This window comes from Lissotriton vulgaris, chromosome 1_1, assembly GCF_964263255.1.
Source record: "Lissotriton vulgaris chromosome 1_1, aLisVul1.2, whole genome shotgun sequence".
NCBI lineage: Eukaryota > Metazoa > Chordata > Amphibia > Caudata > Salamandridae > Lissotriton > Lissotriton vulgaris.
Window position 1 is genome coordinate 210734854 of NC_141685.1, and position 16356 is coordinate 210751209.

The 16356-nt window shown below is 45.8% G+C and overlaps 1 protein-coding gene across 2 annotated transcripts in view; it reads left to right on the forward strand.

Annotated features, from left to right (window-relative positions):
* Positions 1–16356, forward strand: part of RNF20 (ring finger protein 20) — a 196266-nt gene that overhangs the window by 14786 nt on the left and 165124 nt on the right. For both annotated transcript variants that reach the window (XM_086952191.1, XM_086952192.1), the window contains exon 8: positions 143–220. In XM_086952191.1, coding sequence (XP_086808317.1) covers positions 143–220 — 78 coding nt within the window. The remainder of the gene's footprint in view (positions 1–142; positions 221–16356) is intronic.

Sequence of the window (16356 nt, forward strand, 5' to 3'; positions counted from 1 at the left end):
TCAACTTGATGGTTTTGTTGATAAGTTAGTTAAATCATTTTTGATTTTTTTTTAGCTCTAAGATATTGAACATTGTGACCGCCTTCTTTCAATAACCTCTTAACCTAATATTTTCCAATCCGTGTCTCTCATCAACCTGCAGGTAAATTCGAAAGGCTACAAGGTTTACGGAGCAGGGAGCAGTGTGTATGGTGGGACCATTACAATCAATGCTCGAAAGGTATATATTTCTAAAATTACTTTCGTACATTTAAGTGTGAATTCATTATCTTACAAAGCCTATGATCAGCATGTGCATATCAACACCAGAACTCCTTTCTGGAGCGCTGGTACTGTCTTGCTCTTAAAACAGATTTTTAACAGAGATCTGGTGTAGCAGCTGGAAGAGGGGGAAAAAGCCTTCCCACTCTTATGCACACTTTTCGAGGATTGTGCCTGGATTTTCAAGTTATGTCAGCAAATAACTATGGTTCACTTGGGATAGTTTCAGCTGAAATAGACAAACTATAAACAACAAATGTTGACACAGAGTATTCTAACCTCATCGCTGCTAGGGATATTTTCCTCTTGTGCTGCATTTTCAGAATTGGGTGTGGTCATGACGGAACGGTTCCGTCATCAGCACAGCTCACCCGTAGCTGATGACGGAACCGTTCTGTCATCAGCATGGAAGAGGTTAAAGTTCACTAAACTAAGTGACCTTTAGAACCCAGAGAAAAGGAAGAGGAAAACATCTATTCCAAGAAGAAAAGGGAAAAGCCCATGTAGACTAACACGTTGCATATAACACTGCAGTTCAATTATTCACATGCCAAAATTGTTTTTTCTGAAATCGTTTAATACCAAAACATTAGTTTTATAAGCAACGCAAATAGTGCTGATAGAAACTATAAAGTGTAATACGCTGCCATCTATGTTATCAAAATAAATAAAAAGATCACTTCATACATATTGAAAATCGATCAAAATCCTAATACAGAATTTAGATCCTGTAAATAAACAGAACATCAGGAAGTCAGTATTATATGGATAGAATTCGACGTTTCAGCCCAATAGTGAAATCGACCAAGGCCATCATCAGGACAATGTGTCACAAAAGAACTTTGGCTGACCAATAATGGCCTCTATACAAAAAAAATATGGCAATATTTAGTGCACAAATGCATACGAAATTCAATCAGAAAGGAGTGTGATGTCTGTTAGTCTTGCTAGTAGCACCAGACGATTATCAGCCACATACCGGAAAGAGAAGCACTTAAATGTTCTCTTAGAGGAGTGCTGAATAGAAGCTCCACATGTGTCATTAAAGACCAATTAGTAACTTGGACGATCGAATTCCAAGAGGCACAAGAGACCCCAATTCAATTGAAATTCCCAACTGGGGCATGTTATGGCCCAGAATTACTTTTATATATTACCCCCTCATAATGAACAACATATAGCTCAGTTAGCAAAGCACCAGGCATGCAACACGAGCGAGGTGTCGAGCAGCATACAACCTGATTGAATTCAAAAGCCGAGGAGGGTAGAGCTCCATCTAAACAGGTTCAAGAAACAAAACACTTGTGCTAAGAGGCTGCACCATAGTAAACATTGAACAGCAGCAACGCTTCAAAGTTTCTTTATGCCTCTGTTGAGTAATCCAGGCTTTTTATTTGCCTTCTGTTACTTGTAATCAATAAGTACAAGGATGTAAAGAAAAAACCTGCTCTGGATGAGATGCTCAAGAATAGACTTGGGAATACTCTGAAGCACTCATATTCAACAAGAGAGAGAGGGATAATGTAGAGAAAACACTCTTGGTCCCCCAATAAGTAGTATAAACAACAAAAGAGAGTGACTACTGTAACATCAAGAAAAGGAGCATGGGGATAGATATATGAATCTATTTATACTTATATAGAAGGCCCTCTCTCACCAACCTGGTTGGTGACATGCTTCATCATCGGGCCCCACCGGGAGAGACCGAGTGCCTCCCCGGTGTGCTTCGACGCCAGAGTTACTGCGGAGCTGGTTTTTTGTGTTGTGAAGAGTGGAGGGTGACAGTGTGTTTTACTTAAAAATGTCTGGATTGTGTCACAAAAAGTTTATTGGGTGGCCAATCAGACATATTAAAAACAAGGTGTGGAAAGGGGGCCAAATAAATTGTTTGGCCACTTCCTCTTAAGTGGGGTCAACATGTTTCTGCCATCGTGGTTTAAATAACCTGGCATTCGTCAGGACCTATGAGTTGTACCTCGGCAGTATGGGCGTGCTAAGGCCCACCCTGACCTGAGGACGTGAAAGTGAAAAATAGGTGTAAAAAGTGCAATTAGAAAAAATGGGTGGTTAGCCTCTAATTTAGAGGAACCAGTTGCATCTGTAAAGAAAAATGACAGTTACAAACACACAGAGAAAAGACAAGACAAACAATTAGTTACGATCTTGTGCAGTTGGTTTGTTACAGGTATACCATGCTCTCAATAAGGTGCACTGGTGCTCAGGCTGACCTGATCAGCTGCTGTTTATCTAGTACTCATTATCTTATGAGTTTTGGTATTGCTAGCCAGAATGGTCAGGCTAGTCAGTGGGCATGGTTTGGGCGAACAATGTTCAAGAAGTATTATAACACCTGCACGCCAGCTAGGGCGTTTAGCGGTAAATGTTGTGTCTGGTGAACGATCAAAGGGCCAAAAATGGCCAGTGAGCCTCTGCGGTGTGACACCAAACACATTAACACATGCACAAAATCAGAACAAATTATGAACAAATACGTAATTTAAAGTCTCATGTTTGATGGGAGAAATCCTCACACCATGGGTCTCGGGTGGTGGCGAAAGTGGCACACTCTGCGAAGGAAACAAGAGAGGTAGGGCTCTCAGGGTGAGTATAGAGCTCGCTAGTAGCATTGGTTACTTAGCTGAAGATCCGTAGAAGAACTCACACCCGCGTCACCAGGCACTTGCTTGGTACCTGTGTGTAGCCCTCCGCTACCGGACCCCGTCGATGTGAGATCCAGTCTGGCCGTGGTATTTAAGGTAGGTAAAATCCAGGCAGGCTGGCGCATCCTCGTGGTGGCAGGGGGCGCGGCCGTATACGTCACGGCGTATAGGCGTGCCTCAACCACCAATCACGGGGCGCGTTTAGGTGAGGAAAGCGCCGGTAGCGTCGATAGGCTAGAACGCTACCTAGGAGAAAAAGGTTTAAATAAACTTTACTCAAAATGAAAGCGCATTGAAGTTAACAGCGACGCGAAATGTGGCACACTGATGGCTAAAAAAAGAATTATTACTGGCAGGGGAAGGAGGGACTAGCAAATAAACAGCAATGGATAAAGGTCTGTAGTTAACCTACTTGGCACAAAGCCGGAAACCACGCTGTGGAAGTAAATTGTAATGTTACTTGGGAAACTCTGGGGCAAAAGAAGAGGATTCACAACTGATGAAGTTACTCGTAATGTTGCCAGGGAGATAGATAAACAGGGTAAGGGTTTACATCTGAGGCCTAACTAGGTGCCTCTTTTAGAAGGTTTCAGGCATTTTAAATAACTGAAGCCCAATAACAGGAGGGCTATGTCATTGAATCCCAAATTCGCGTCAGCGTACTGTTGGCAGGATTTGGAACTGGTACAGTAAGGATGTTACTATTGACCATAGCCTGGTAGGGGCACCAGCGAAGGGGGTGGGCTGGAAGATGGATGAAGGTTAGACCCATTGTGTATTAGTGTCTTAATACTGTTGCCCAGGGAATGTCATAGTTTAGGCCATGTTTATGAGTCCATAGGCGGTAGACCCACCTTTGTTCTTTTTCGTACAATGTTTGGGGGATGTTTTTCCCAGTACAAACTTGCTCGATGATGGTCCATTTGAGATCGTTAGTGGTGTGTTTCTCCTGTAGGAAATGTTCACTCATCTTAGTAGTACCTTTGCGGCACCTGGTGTTACTTTTATGTTCACATACTCTCTGTTTGATTTTGCATGTAGTCATTCTCACGTACCGCAATTGGCATGGGCATGTGATCAATAAACTATGTTAGTAGAGTTACAGTTTGTGTGAACCCGTTGCGTCCATATTTTCCCAGGTTCAAGATTCAGGTTTTTAATGTGTGTTGTTGAATGGCAGATGCTGCAGTTGGAGCATGGGAAATGACCTGTTACTCTCGGAAGTCCCCAAGTGTCTGTGACTGATCTCTCAGCCATCTGGGTGTGTGTGTGTGTGTGCGTGCGTGTGTGTGTGTGTTTGCGTGTGTGTGTCTGTCTGTCTGCCCTTAGAGGCCTATCCTCGCCACAGTGCCTGTGGGTTATGTTTTCAATGCAGTTTAGGGAAAGAACATAGGCCCTTTGTACCTGTTTGGCAGAAAGCCAGGGCACACTCAGTCAAAGTACATCAGTAGTTTAGCAAAAAGTGGGGGCTACCATGCAAAAAGAGGGCACTGTCTTACACCACAAAATTTATGTTCCTGACGCAATAACAAAGCATCTTTCAAGGAATAGAAATGCTATCACCTTAAAGCTGGCCATAACAGTGTCAATGCAGATCTTTCCTCTGCAAATACAATTCATGGACAGCTCCAGGGTATGTCTGAATTGCCGCCTCTTGGCATGTTTTGATTATATTTCTAGCGTACAATTTGCAAATTCATGTCCAAATCACGACTGTACGGTGTTACATTCTTACTATGTATGAGATGGATTTCTATATTATCACTATTACTTAATAGTTTGTGTGTTTTATGCATGAGTTCCTGCAGCTCAATTTTTTTTATTTCAGGTTTGTGGCGTGTGTAGCTGTAGATAAACATGGTCTGCATAACTGCTGCCATTTAGTGTTGGAATCTGATTTGTTTTTTTTATGGAGTCTTTGAAGTCACGAGTTATGATTCCTCCTATGACTGGTCATGTGCAAGGATATCTGCTCCATTATCGATTATTTTCTTTTTGTCGTTGGGTTCGGTCGTGTATCACCGGAGCTCCGGGTCGTCACCTTCTGGTGCGCGCGGTCGGACGCTTTTGGTTCGTCCCGTTGACGCAATCCATCTTCCTTTGTGTTCGGTTTACTCTTCCTTCCGACCTGTGCCGGTTTCTGCAGCTGGGTTTCCTCTTGAAGCTCCTTTTCGAGGCCCTGCCATTCCCAGAGCTTCGTACTCCCTCCTCCTCTCCGAAAATGCAGACTCTGTGATGGAAAAAAAATGATTTGCAGTATTGTCCTCAGTTTCACTATTGTCCTCCCTGCCACTCCAAATACCCCTCGACTGACCACCAACAGGTATGCAACCTTTTTATTTCCCCATAGCATGACAAGACCCCCCTGCTCCACCTGGAGATCTTATAATACTGACACAATTGACTCCTTGCTCAAAGCACCATGGAGCACCAACTAGTGGACTACACTCCCAAATGTTTGGGGACCGCGGCACCTAGGAAGAGCTGAAAAGGCCAAGAGACTCCTTCAGCATTGAATCACCTGGCTCCCAAAGCCCACCATCTTTGGGGTCTTAGGAATTGCAGCAGTCCATCCTCAAGCATCTTTGAGTACACTGCATCCTCCCACAAACTGGGAGGATCATCACTAAGCTACCTCCTAAGGTGCAAAAGAGTCTTTCTTGCAAGAGGAAGCTGATTTTTGAGTAGCAACTTGCACTGGAGCCTTCACTTCCACCTTAGCCCAAGACTGGCACCAGTCCTCTATCACTTCATCCCCCTGCTCCTCCTTCTCTTCCTCATCCTTACCTGTGCCCTCTACCTCCATCACCACAACATCGACCACCTCTGCCTCCTTTCCCAGAGGGTTCTCCACGTTCTTCCCTTGGAGAGGGTAGCTCCTCGTACCCTTTAGCTCTGTATGAGATCCCATTTGATCCTGACCTTAGAGACGAGCTGTGGGACGACTGTAATGTTGGTTCCTCAGGGGACACAGATACAGAATTCTGCCATGTGTGACCGTCCCTTTCTAATGACATCACCTCCTACCCATCTGTATCTCAAGCTTCACATGCCAAGAACGGAAAATGTAACTTACCCTATAAGCATTTTCTCCGTGGCATGTAGTGCTGTTAATGCGCCGGCCCCCCTCCTGCATACCTCAGGTTGCTGCAAATGCTTTCTCTTCTTTCTCGCATGGTCATCTTTTTCAAAAACTCCATTTCCATCCTCAACCGCTGTGCCAAAAGTAATCTATCAGAGAAGTCGATGCCCATGCACTTTACCAGTTAAGGGAAGAGTCACTATACCTCATAACTCGAAAGTCTTCTTCGAAGAAAAACGCAAGCTGCCTATGTCCAAGCCCAACACGACATGGTAGGAGTATGCAAAGCATATGAATCTACAGTACTTGATGCCATGTCTATTGGGCAAGTAACATTTTCCTTTATCTTCACAACATAACCAATTTCCGTTTGTAGGACCATTGTGAATACATTAGAGTAGAAAGGTCAAGGTGAAACAGCCTCCCAATACTCCCAATAATACTTTGACATGATGAGCACCATAGCAAAAGCCAAAGAGATATATATATATATATATATATAATACCAAAAAGAGCTATACTGTGCAAAGAATCCAAGTATTCCCTTATGAATGGATAGTTGCTTGCTCTAGCAATCCCAATGTGCTCTTCTAGGTGGGTAGTGTGGTCGAGCAGCCTTAGGCTTATCACAGAGCTGTGTTAGACATCTGCAAAATACACACACAGTCAATAAATGATGCACACAACACAATAAGGAGATCCATCCCAATTTATAAAAACAGCAGGTATCTTTATATATATTTAGGCACCAGAATCAATATGATCAGGCAAATAAGTTTCAAGCTCAAAATACTTTAGGTTTTCAAAAGCAGACAATACATTTTTCAGAGGCTGCAATGTTAACCTAGGGTAGAAAAAAAAAATACAGCATACAGGTAGAGTACTTCGACTTACGAGACCAAGCGCCTGGATTTAAGGTGAGTATGGGGCAAGATCCAAGGCAGCGGGTCACCTCCAGCGGCCCTAGGGCAGCCGGGTTCAGTTGTGCAATACATCGTTATGTGCCCAGTGTCCCTGGGGATCGGTCTTTGTGAAAAGTAGCTTCAGGTATCAGCTGGAAGGCCAATCATGCTGAACCAACAGGGGGGCTCAGGCCTCGCGATGCTCAGGGACGTGGGGACACTGTTGGTCCTCTTCTTCATGGGCCAGGGGCGATGGGTGTAGAGGTGTCCTTATGCATCGAGTTTTTGTCAACCAGGAGCAGTCGCCATAGAGGGGGCATTCAAACCGAGGCTGCAGGCGGTGGCGAAGTCCACAGCTGGGAAAGCCAAGTTGGGCTTGGAGTCTGGAGGGTCTGTGAACATTGTTGGCCCACTTCATCTCAGGCTAGGTGACTCGGATGCAGTGATACTTTCCAACATTGGTTTTGCTGTCTTGGAGTCTCACAGTTCTTTCTTGGTACCTGCAAGGTGCAGAGGAGCAGTTTCTAAGTTCCACGGGAGTCCTGGTTCTTTCGCCCAAGCGCTAGCAGTTCTCCCAGGCTTTGGAGACACAGCAGCTGCAGGAGAAGTCGATGCTTCACGTCCTTCTTCTTTCAGGTCGACCGGATCTGATTTCATTGTGCCGGCAGACTCTCCAAAATACCAGATTTAGGGGAGTGTACGGTAGAAGCCAATGAGCTACTGACCCTTGGGGTTTCTATGCCCCCTATAGGACCACTTCCTGTGGGAATTGGGCATAACCCTGACCCATAGTTCCTAAGTTTGCCATCACAAAGATGGAAGACTCTGAGACATCATATTCACTTGAGGTAGCCCACCATAGAGGTGGTACAAGCCCGAGAGTGGGCATGCCTATCTGACTACTAATTTTTCCACCTTGCCAATGCGCCAAATGGGCCCTGGTCAAGGAGGGTCAGCATCCTCCCTGTGAGAGAAGCCGGATTCGCATGCCAAAGGCGGTGGCCTCTCTGAAGCTCCCTGCTTTGGAATGCTAATTTGCAGGTCCTCTTCTGGACAGGGGCGGAGACTCCATTATGACGGAGGAGCATCGCTCCACTAGGTGGCAGCAGATTTAAACACATGAAAAATAAAATAATGATAAAACTATTTTATTATCATTTTATTCTTAACCTGCAGGCTACTAGCGAGCCACATCGTAGGGTGGGCCATGCAATCTATGACAACAGTGGGGAAGATGAGTGATGGGCCTTAGTCCTACCCTATTTAATTTATATGTATCCCAGGTGGCTGGGTTAGTGGAGGGCTTTGGAGTCAGGATTGTGTCATATGCAGATGACACACAGCTGTTCATCTCGCTATCGCGGGCGCCGGGTGTTGATGCATCCAACTTCAGAGCATGTATGCAGGAGCATGCCACTTGGATGGTGGACAACTGCCTGAAATTGAATGGCAGCAAGACGGAGTTGATTGTGGTGGGTGGGGGCCCTTCTATTTGGTCATCGGTATGGTGGCCATCGGATTTGGGTCCTGCTCTGACACCAAAACCCCTGGCAAAGAACTTGGGTGTGTGGGTAGACTCCAATCTAACTTTTAAATCCCAGATCAGACGCGTGGAGGGGACGTGTTTTGGTGTCCTGAAAAGCATGCGAAAAACCATGGATCTCCTCCCGATTGAGGCCAGGAAGACGCTAGTGCACGCACTTGTTACGTCCCGCCTGGATTATGGCAACATTTTATATCTGGGTGCTATGGTTAAAAGTTTGAACCGGCTCCAGGTGATGCAAAATGCTGCTGCACGGTTTGTGCTGAGGCGAACTGATTCTAAAAAAGCACTGGACACTCTTCACTGGCTTCCTGTCAGGAAGAGAATTATGTTCAAAGCACTCTGTATGTGCCACCGCATTGTCCAAGTCAGGGGCCCCAGAGATCTTTTAAGTCGCATTACCTTATACAAGCCCGCACAGTCCTTTAGATCTAGTGGAGCGGGTCTGGTACTCGTCCCAAGAGTGAAGAGGGATCGGATGGGTGGAAGGTCTTTCAGGCTTCCGGCGGCCAGGAAGTGGAATGAACTTCCCGTTGAGCTCCGGCTGGAGCCATCGGAGGGCAGTTTTAGATCAGAGCTCAAAACGTACCTGTTCTGAAAATAGGGGAGCATGCTGTTATCTGCAGGGTTGGGGGGAGGGGGGGGTTTCACTCGGCTACTCACTATAGCGCGGGGACACGCCATCTGGCGTAACCAGGCGCTTTACAAGCTCCATTATTATTATTATTCTTCTTCTTATTATTATTATTATAATTGTGAACGGTGCACATTCGAAAATGTTTTATGAATGTCCATAGTTGTCAACAACGGAGCTTCAAACCTCAAGTGGTTTATATCGTAATAGCACATTGAGTGACAACGTAGTCTCACTTTGATGTGCATTGTGGATCTAATGCCATTTTCAGGAGACTATTGTAGCAGCTGTACTTTTTACATTAAAAAATATACAAACATTTGGAAGCGTGAATCTACCCGTTGGGTAAATGCTAACTTCAGACCTTCCAAGAAAGGCAAAACATACCTTTCAATAGAGAATAGACCCTTAGTTTCCCTCTGACCACATCACAACCTGTTTGTTTTAAACTCTTTACTGTAAGGTTACCTTTGCACAAGCACATATTGTATAGAATTCCAAACTATTGCTTACAAATGCTAGGCATAAATCAGTCACTCAAATGCGAAACAATATTAGGCATTGCAGAGATTCTGTCTTCTTCTGTGTGACAGCTAAAAAACAGAAGCACTGGCAGCCATTTGATTTGGCTTTAATGAGCTTATGCATGAAAAGTAGGCATGTACAAGTGTACTTTTGCTCTTGCCTGTGCTTGCATACATCAGCACATTATAGCTAGATCTATTGGTATTCCAGTGTTTATACATTATTGATATGAGTTAGCCACCTAGACTTTGTAGTCACTTCTTCAGTCCTGGCGCCAAAGGAGCTCTTTTCCACGTGTGGGGTACAGTCCTCTTTGCGGATTCCTCTTGTGAAGCAGGTGCAGTCCAGTCTTTGGTGCAACCCTCTCTTTGATGGGTCCAGGGAGCAGCAGGGCAGTCCTTCTGTCTTCTTTCCAGTCCAATAGTGATAGGAGGACTGAGTGCCAGGGGTGTAACTTATATCACCTTCGTATTTGTGCGAGGGAGGACTCTCTACCCAGTGGGTCAACAATTCCCATAGGGCAATCCTTCCCAATTTACATCACTTCCGAGAAGTGTGGCATCAAAATCTCCCAGAGGGGACTATTCTGCCCTCTACCAATGTGGCCAGACTCTTCCTTTCCTGCGTGAGCTTCCTATACCAGCCAATAGATGTGGCTACCTGGGGGCTACATTCCCCTTGAAAAAAAACGGCTTGACAACGAGTTTTCCTTTTGAGATGCCAGCCTGTCTGCCTGGATAAAAGAGGAGCTCCCAACTAATACAACTTTGGTCAACAGAGGCGGCTTCCCCTTTGAAGCCTGCCATCCGTGGCTCACACCTCTCTGCCAGGAAGAGGTCGCACCTTTTCCCTTGGGCAGCTCTTTTATCTCTTTTCCTGAGTTGTTCACACCTCTCCTTAGTGGGGCATCATACTGTCTTGGGGACAGCAGCTGGGTATTTCAAAGACGGCCACGGTAAAAGCGGGCAAAGAAGTGGCAACTTTGTAAAGTTGCCCTTCACCTAAAAGTTATTTTAATTATTGCACAAGGGGCAGGTCCCCATGCCAGTTCACCTGTCCAGCGTGCCTGCAGTCTGCTACCCTCTGCTGACTGTCTACCTGCTGCCCTCAGTTTGCACCTCCTCTGCTCACTTCTAGCTTGGTTTTGCATTTTCTGCTTTTTTTTCTGCTTCTGTTTTGCCTTTTTCTGCTAGTTTTTCTACCCTCTTCTCCTCTGTTATGCCCTTTCTGCTATTTTTCTTCTTCTGTTTTGCCTTTTCTGCTAGTTTTTCTACCCCGTTTTGCCTTTTTCTGCTCATTTGTCTACCCTCTGTTTTGCCCTCTTCTCCTCTGTTTTGCCTTTTCTGCTATTGTTTCTGTTTCTGCTTCTGTTTTGCCTTTTTCTGTTTGTTTCTTCCATCTTCCCACCATTTCCCTTCTTATGTCACTTCCCTCCTCCCTCCACCTAACTCTCCGCCCCAGGACCTACTTAATGGAGGCCTCAGCACAACATCATTGAGCAGGTCCCTGTGCCAGCTCCCCTGGCGACAATCTCCAGTGCCGCTTGCCCGCAGCCTGCTGCCCTCTGTTTGTGCCTCCTCTGCTAGTTTCTTGCTCTCTTTTGCCATTCCTGCTCATTTTTCTGCCCTCTGTTTTGCCAGTTTATGCCTGTTTTTCTGCCCTCTGTTTTGCATTTTTCTGCTTGTTCTTCTGTCTTCCTGCCGTTTCCCTCCTCTTGCTACCCAGCGCCCGCCCTTCCCCAGGACCTACTTAATAGAGGCCGCAGTGTGACCCCTGTTGAGCAGGTCCTCATACCAGCTCCCCCTGCATAGTTCTCCTGTCTAGTTTGCCCCCAGTACACTACCCTCTGCTGCCTGTCTACCTGCTGCCTTCTGTGTGCGCCGCCTCGCCTCGTTTCTTGCTCTCTTCTGCCTTTTCTGCTCATTTTTCTGCCCTATGTTTTGGCTTTTCTGCTCTCTATTTTTCCCTCTTCTGTTCTGTTTGCCATTCCTATTCGTTTTTCTATCCTCCGTTTTTAGGTCTCGCCTATGCAGCGCCATGCGTTGCGCGCTGGATAGGAAAGAGACCTGTAGCCATGGATTGCCTTTTTCAGGCTAAAACGTGCATGCTTTCCATTGCCTTCAATGGCATCGCGTGCACATCTGGCTATTCCCTTGCGGGAGCGAGCTTGGCACCATATGTTTGTAATTAACTTACAATCACATGGTGCCCCTGGCTCGCTCCCGCAAGGGAATCGCGCAGGCCCCTTACTCTCTCCCTCCCCTGCTGCCGCCTGTTTCAGTTAGTAGTAATCAGCAGTGCAACATGCGTTTTGTCGCCACCCCCATTGTAAGCTCACCACCAGCGCCTTGTTCACGACTTGCTCTAGCAGCACGGAGAACCAGGAGCCGACCCACAGCTCCCTGGCTCGGAGGCACCCCGCCGCCGCCTCCTCCCCGTCGCCATGGCCTGCCGGTGTAGTGCAAGTGGCGGCGGCGACAGGTCACTCTGGAGCCGGCCACTGCCGCCCTGCCTCCTCCTCCTTCCGCTCCTGCGCTCCCGGGTCTCGCCAGCTCTCCGGGGCACTTGTGCGGGGCGGGGCAGGGACGTCACCCCGGGAGCTACTCTGGGTGGGGGTGGTAGGTTACGGTGCAGGGGTCCGAAAACTGTGAAGCTCAAATGCACAGGGGAGCAGGAAGCTGTATTAACACCATGGAGGCGGAGCTTCAGCGGGATCCTGCTGGAGAGCACGCAGAAGTAAGAGCCCATGCGCCGCGCATGCAGAGGACTCGCAGGGGGAGCTCTGCCTGTGGGACTCTGATGAGCAGCTGGAAGGTGGCCAGGCCCTAATCCAATTAAAGGGGCCGCCGTCTGCCATGATTATTGAAGCGGTAGTGTGCGCAGGGACCCCACCCCTTCACCATTACAGCTGAGCGTGCAAGTCACAAGAGTGTGGGTCTCACTTAGTGACAGGCAAAATCTGAAATTGCACATTACCAGAGCGTTCCCCCCCCATCTGTACTCTGTACCGTATCCCTGAGAGCTCCCTTCAAGCTTATACACACCTGCAGCCCAAAACTTTATTCTGAAACTTTATAAGGGCTATTATAAAGGAAGGGATGTTAAACGCCATCAAATGTGAAATTAAATAAATTGTTTTAAATGAGTGCAACTTGTTATGTTAAATGTAAAATTTGATGCTGTCAGATATTTTTAAATGGAATTTAGAGGTCGACTTCAATTATCGATCTATTACTTTAACAGTAAAATCGCAAGTGAACTGGGCTTTGTTTATTCTGGAGTTTACTGGTTACGTGCAGTTAAAAAAAAAAAATGAAAAAATTTGTGGGAACAATGTTCTATTAGTGGGCGGTACGAAGAGGAGACGCCTGGCTTTGCATGCCGATTTTTTTTTTTTATTAGCATTCTTAAAACTGTTAGCCAGTGCAGTTGCCTCACTGCATAATAGACAAGTCAGTTTTTAAAAAGAAGTGTACTATATTTCTAAAGTACTTTGACATCTAATGGTGTTAATTAAATGCACACTGACGTTAACAAAGAAGACACTAGAATGCATTAGTACGTGAAAAGAAAAGCCAGATCTGTCTCCCTGTTCCTTTGTAATATGGACTCATCTTGTAACCTATTTTAAGTGCCCATGAATACTTAACCATGGTAACTGGGAGAAGCTGCAAAGTAGCTGGCAACCTGCAGGTTTGCCGCCATGTCTTTATCTGTAGAGCAGCTAATGGTGAAGAGAGTGGAATCCTGCAGTGAAACGGCGTAAATCTAGCAGGAAGCATTCTCTAAAACCATTATTTGGGCACATTACTTTCAAATCTGCCAGCACACCCCAGATCTGCCTTAAATGACAACGGAGCCCCAATAATGCTAAACACTAAAAACATCTGATAGAAATCTGTACATACCGACACAAGTCACAAGCCATGTGTTTGGGTGTTGATAAGCACTGCCCATCAAGACGTACCACACTTTAGCGATTAATTGCACACATTAAGATAAAGCTCTGAGCATACACCCCTCTTGCTCCTTAATTTTTGCCAGCTTCACTTCTTATACCCCTCCTCTCCCCTTATCCATTCCCCCTGCCTTTTCCCTCCTATCACCTAATCGTTGAAATCTCTTCCTCTTTTTTCACCACTACATCTTCCTTTGCATTCACAGCTCTCCATTTTCCCTCCCTCTACATCTCGCTAAAAATACCTACTCCTCTCTTCATCTCTCCTCGCTTTATTTGGCTCACTCTCAAACTTCACCGCCTGCACCCCTCCCCATTCCACTTGCCCCTGTCCTCATTGCAAAGCTCTATTATATTGCATCATTTCCACGTGTTCTCCCTCTGGCCAGACTAATTACAGTGGTGTCCCTCCTGGCATGTGTGGCACACGTGGGTTATTCTTCACTAGTGACCAGGGATCACACCCTACCAAAGCACGCTGGCCCCAGAGCGATCTAATTACTGGTATCTTTGTTTTTTTCTGTGTACACTAATGTGCATGCAGAACTCCAGCCACAACTCTCACATAACAAAAATTTAAAACACTGCATCTGCTGTCATGGGCGCAATTAGACACAAACTTTGGGGGGGGAGGGGTGTAATTTTAAACTTGGGGGAGTGGTTGTGGGGGGGCTATCTTCAGAACCAGAGGGAAACATATTTGCGGAGTTTCTTTCACTCTTGTGGCACACTGTGTAATAAGGGACGTTCTTTTCTGTGCCTATATTTGGTCAATGATCCACCACAATCCACTAACATTAGTGTCAGCTACTCATACTTGACAGGGGTCTACGGTTTTTCTGAATGAGTTGTAACAAAATGAATGAAAAACGCTTCATATTAAACACTTTGGGCCAGCAGACCAAACAACTTTTGGAACCTCAGATTCTTATGTCAAGGATAGCCAGAAACCGGTCCTTGGATGCTTGATTCCGGTCTGGGAAAGACATGGCTTGGTAGTTCGGACTGGACTGTTCCCATGAGGCACAGGGTCAGAGCTGATTTGCATATAGCCAGTGTCTAACCCAGGGTGGTGTGGAGTGCAAAAGAACGATGGATTTAGGCCCAGATCCTTATACTGGGGTGAATGTATGACATTGTTCTACATTCTGTCCATCAACTGTGTTTTTTGCAAGGACAATTAATGGCACATTCTTACATCCTGAAAGACTCTAGGTGTTGTACAGGAATATTGTTATCCCTATGTGATTGGAGGTACTCAGAAGTTATTTGTATGAAACCTGCATATTACTGTTATTTGGAACTTAAATAAACCCCACTATGCACCCAGTGCTGGCCACTGGTATCGTATTTCAACATTTCATCTCTTCGGTATCGCAATATAATCGCCACGCTGATATTACAAGGGTACAGTGTTAGGCTTAGAACATGAGGAACCAAAGGCTCCAGTTAAGTCTTAAAATTGCATCCGTTATGGGTGTTCCCCCTGCATATGTAACTCGATAGACAGCATTGCATTTGTCATTGCTATTTCTAGACCAGGTCTAGCTGCAATTTCACATAGCATATGAAAAGCACTTCACAATATACAAGTTCATACTTCCAGTTATACAAAAATAACACTTTAAATACGCACTTCTCAATGCAGTTCTTTAATATGCTTATTAGTGTCAAAGCTTCTATATTAAAGAACAGTAGATATTGTAGCACCCAGGATAGTGTACTGCCTGGCTAAAAACGTTTAAGGTCCCAAAGGCGAGACCTGTTGGCTATGCCAATGCTTTCACCATCACAACCTGCACGCAGTCTTTAACGCGCCACCAGCCCTTAAACCGATGCAATATTTAAGCAGAAGGCCTTTTCACCATCACAACCTGCATGCAGTCTTGCACGTTCTAAACCATAACTGAGTCTTTAACACGCTACAGCCCTTCCACTGTCACAATCTTTACAGATGGCCCTCCCACCATCGCACCCTGCATGCACAACCTTCACGCAGTCTTGAAAGCGCCACGGCCCTTGCACCGCCACAACCTTCACGCAGTCTTTAACACGCCATTAAAACAGGCAGGTAAAGGTTGCCAGCATTGCATGGCCAAAAACTAGAACACAAGTTTTAAGTTAAATCTGGTTTTTATTAGGGTAGTTCAATTGCATATAATGTTTTCTAAGTTATATATAGGGTGACAAAAATAATTATTACACTTTGTTTTTAATTATAACTTTTCAGCATGCTGCACGTCAAGTCAAGTCAAGTCAAGTGATTTATATAGCGCGCTACATACCCAGAGGGTCTCAAGGCGCTTGAGGAAGGGTGGGGAATTACTTATCTAATATCCAAGTTTTAAGTTGTTTTCTGAATGCTAGGTGGTTCTGAGTAAGGCGAAGGTGAGTGGGAAGTGAGTTCCAGGTTTTAGCTGCCAGGTAGGAGAAGGATCTACCTCCCATGGTGGTTTTGTTGATGCGAGGTACAGTAGCGAGGGCTTGGTTGGAGGATCGTAGCTGGCGGGAGGGGGTGTAAAAGAAAAGTCGTGTGTTGAGGCATTCGGGTCCAAGTTCGTACAGAGCTTTGTGCGCGTGGGTTAGGAGGCGGAAAGTAATCCTCTTATTGACGGGGAGCCAGTGGAGGTTTTTCAGGTGACCAGAGATGTGGTCTTTACGCGGGATGTCTAGTATGAGTCTGGCTGAGGCGTTCTGGATGCGTTGAAGTTTTTTCTGGAGTTTTGCGGTGGTACCGGCGTATAGGGTGTTTCCGTAGTCCAGGCGACTCATGACCAGTGCGTGGGTGACT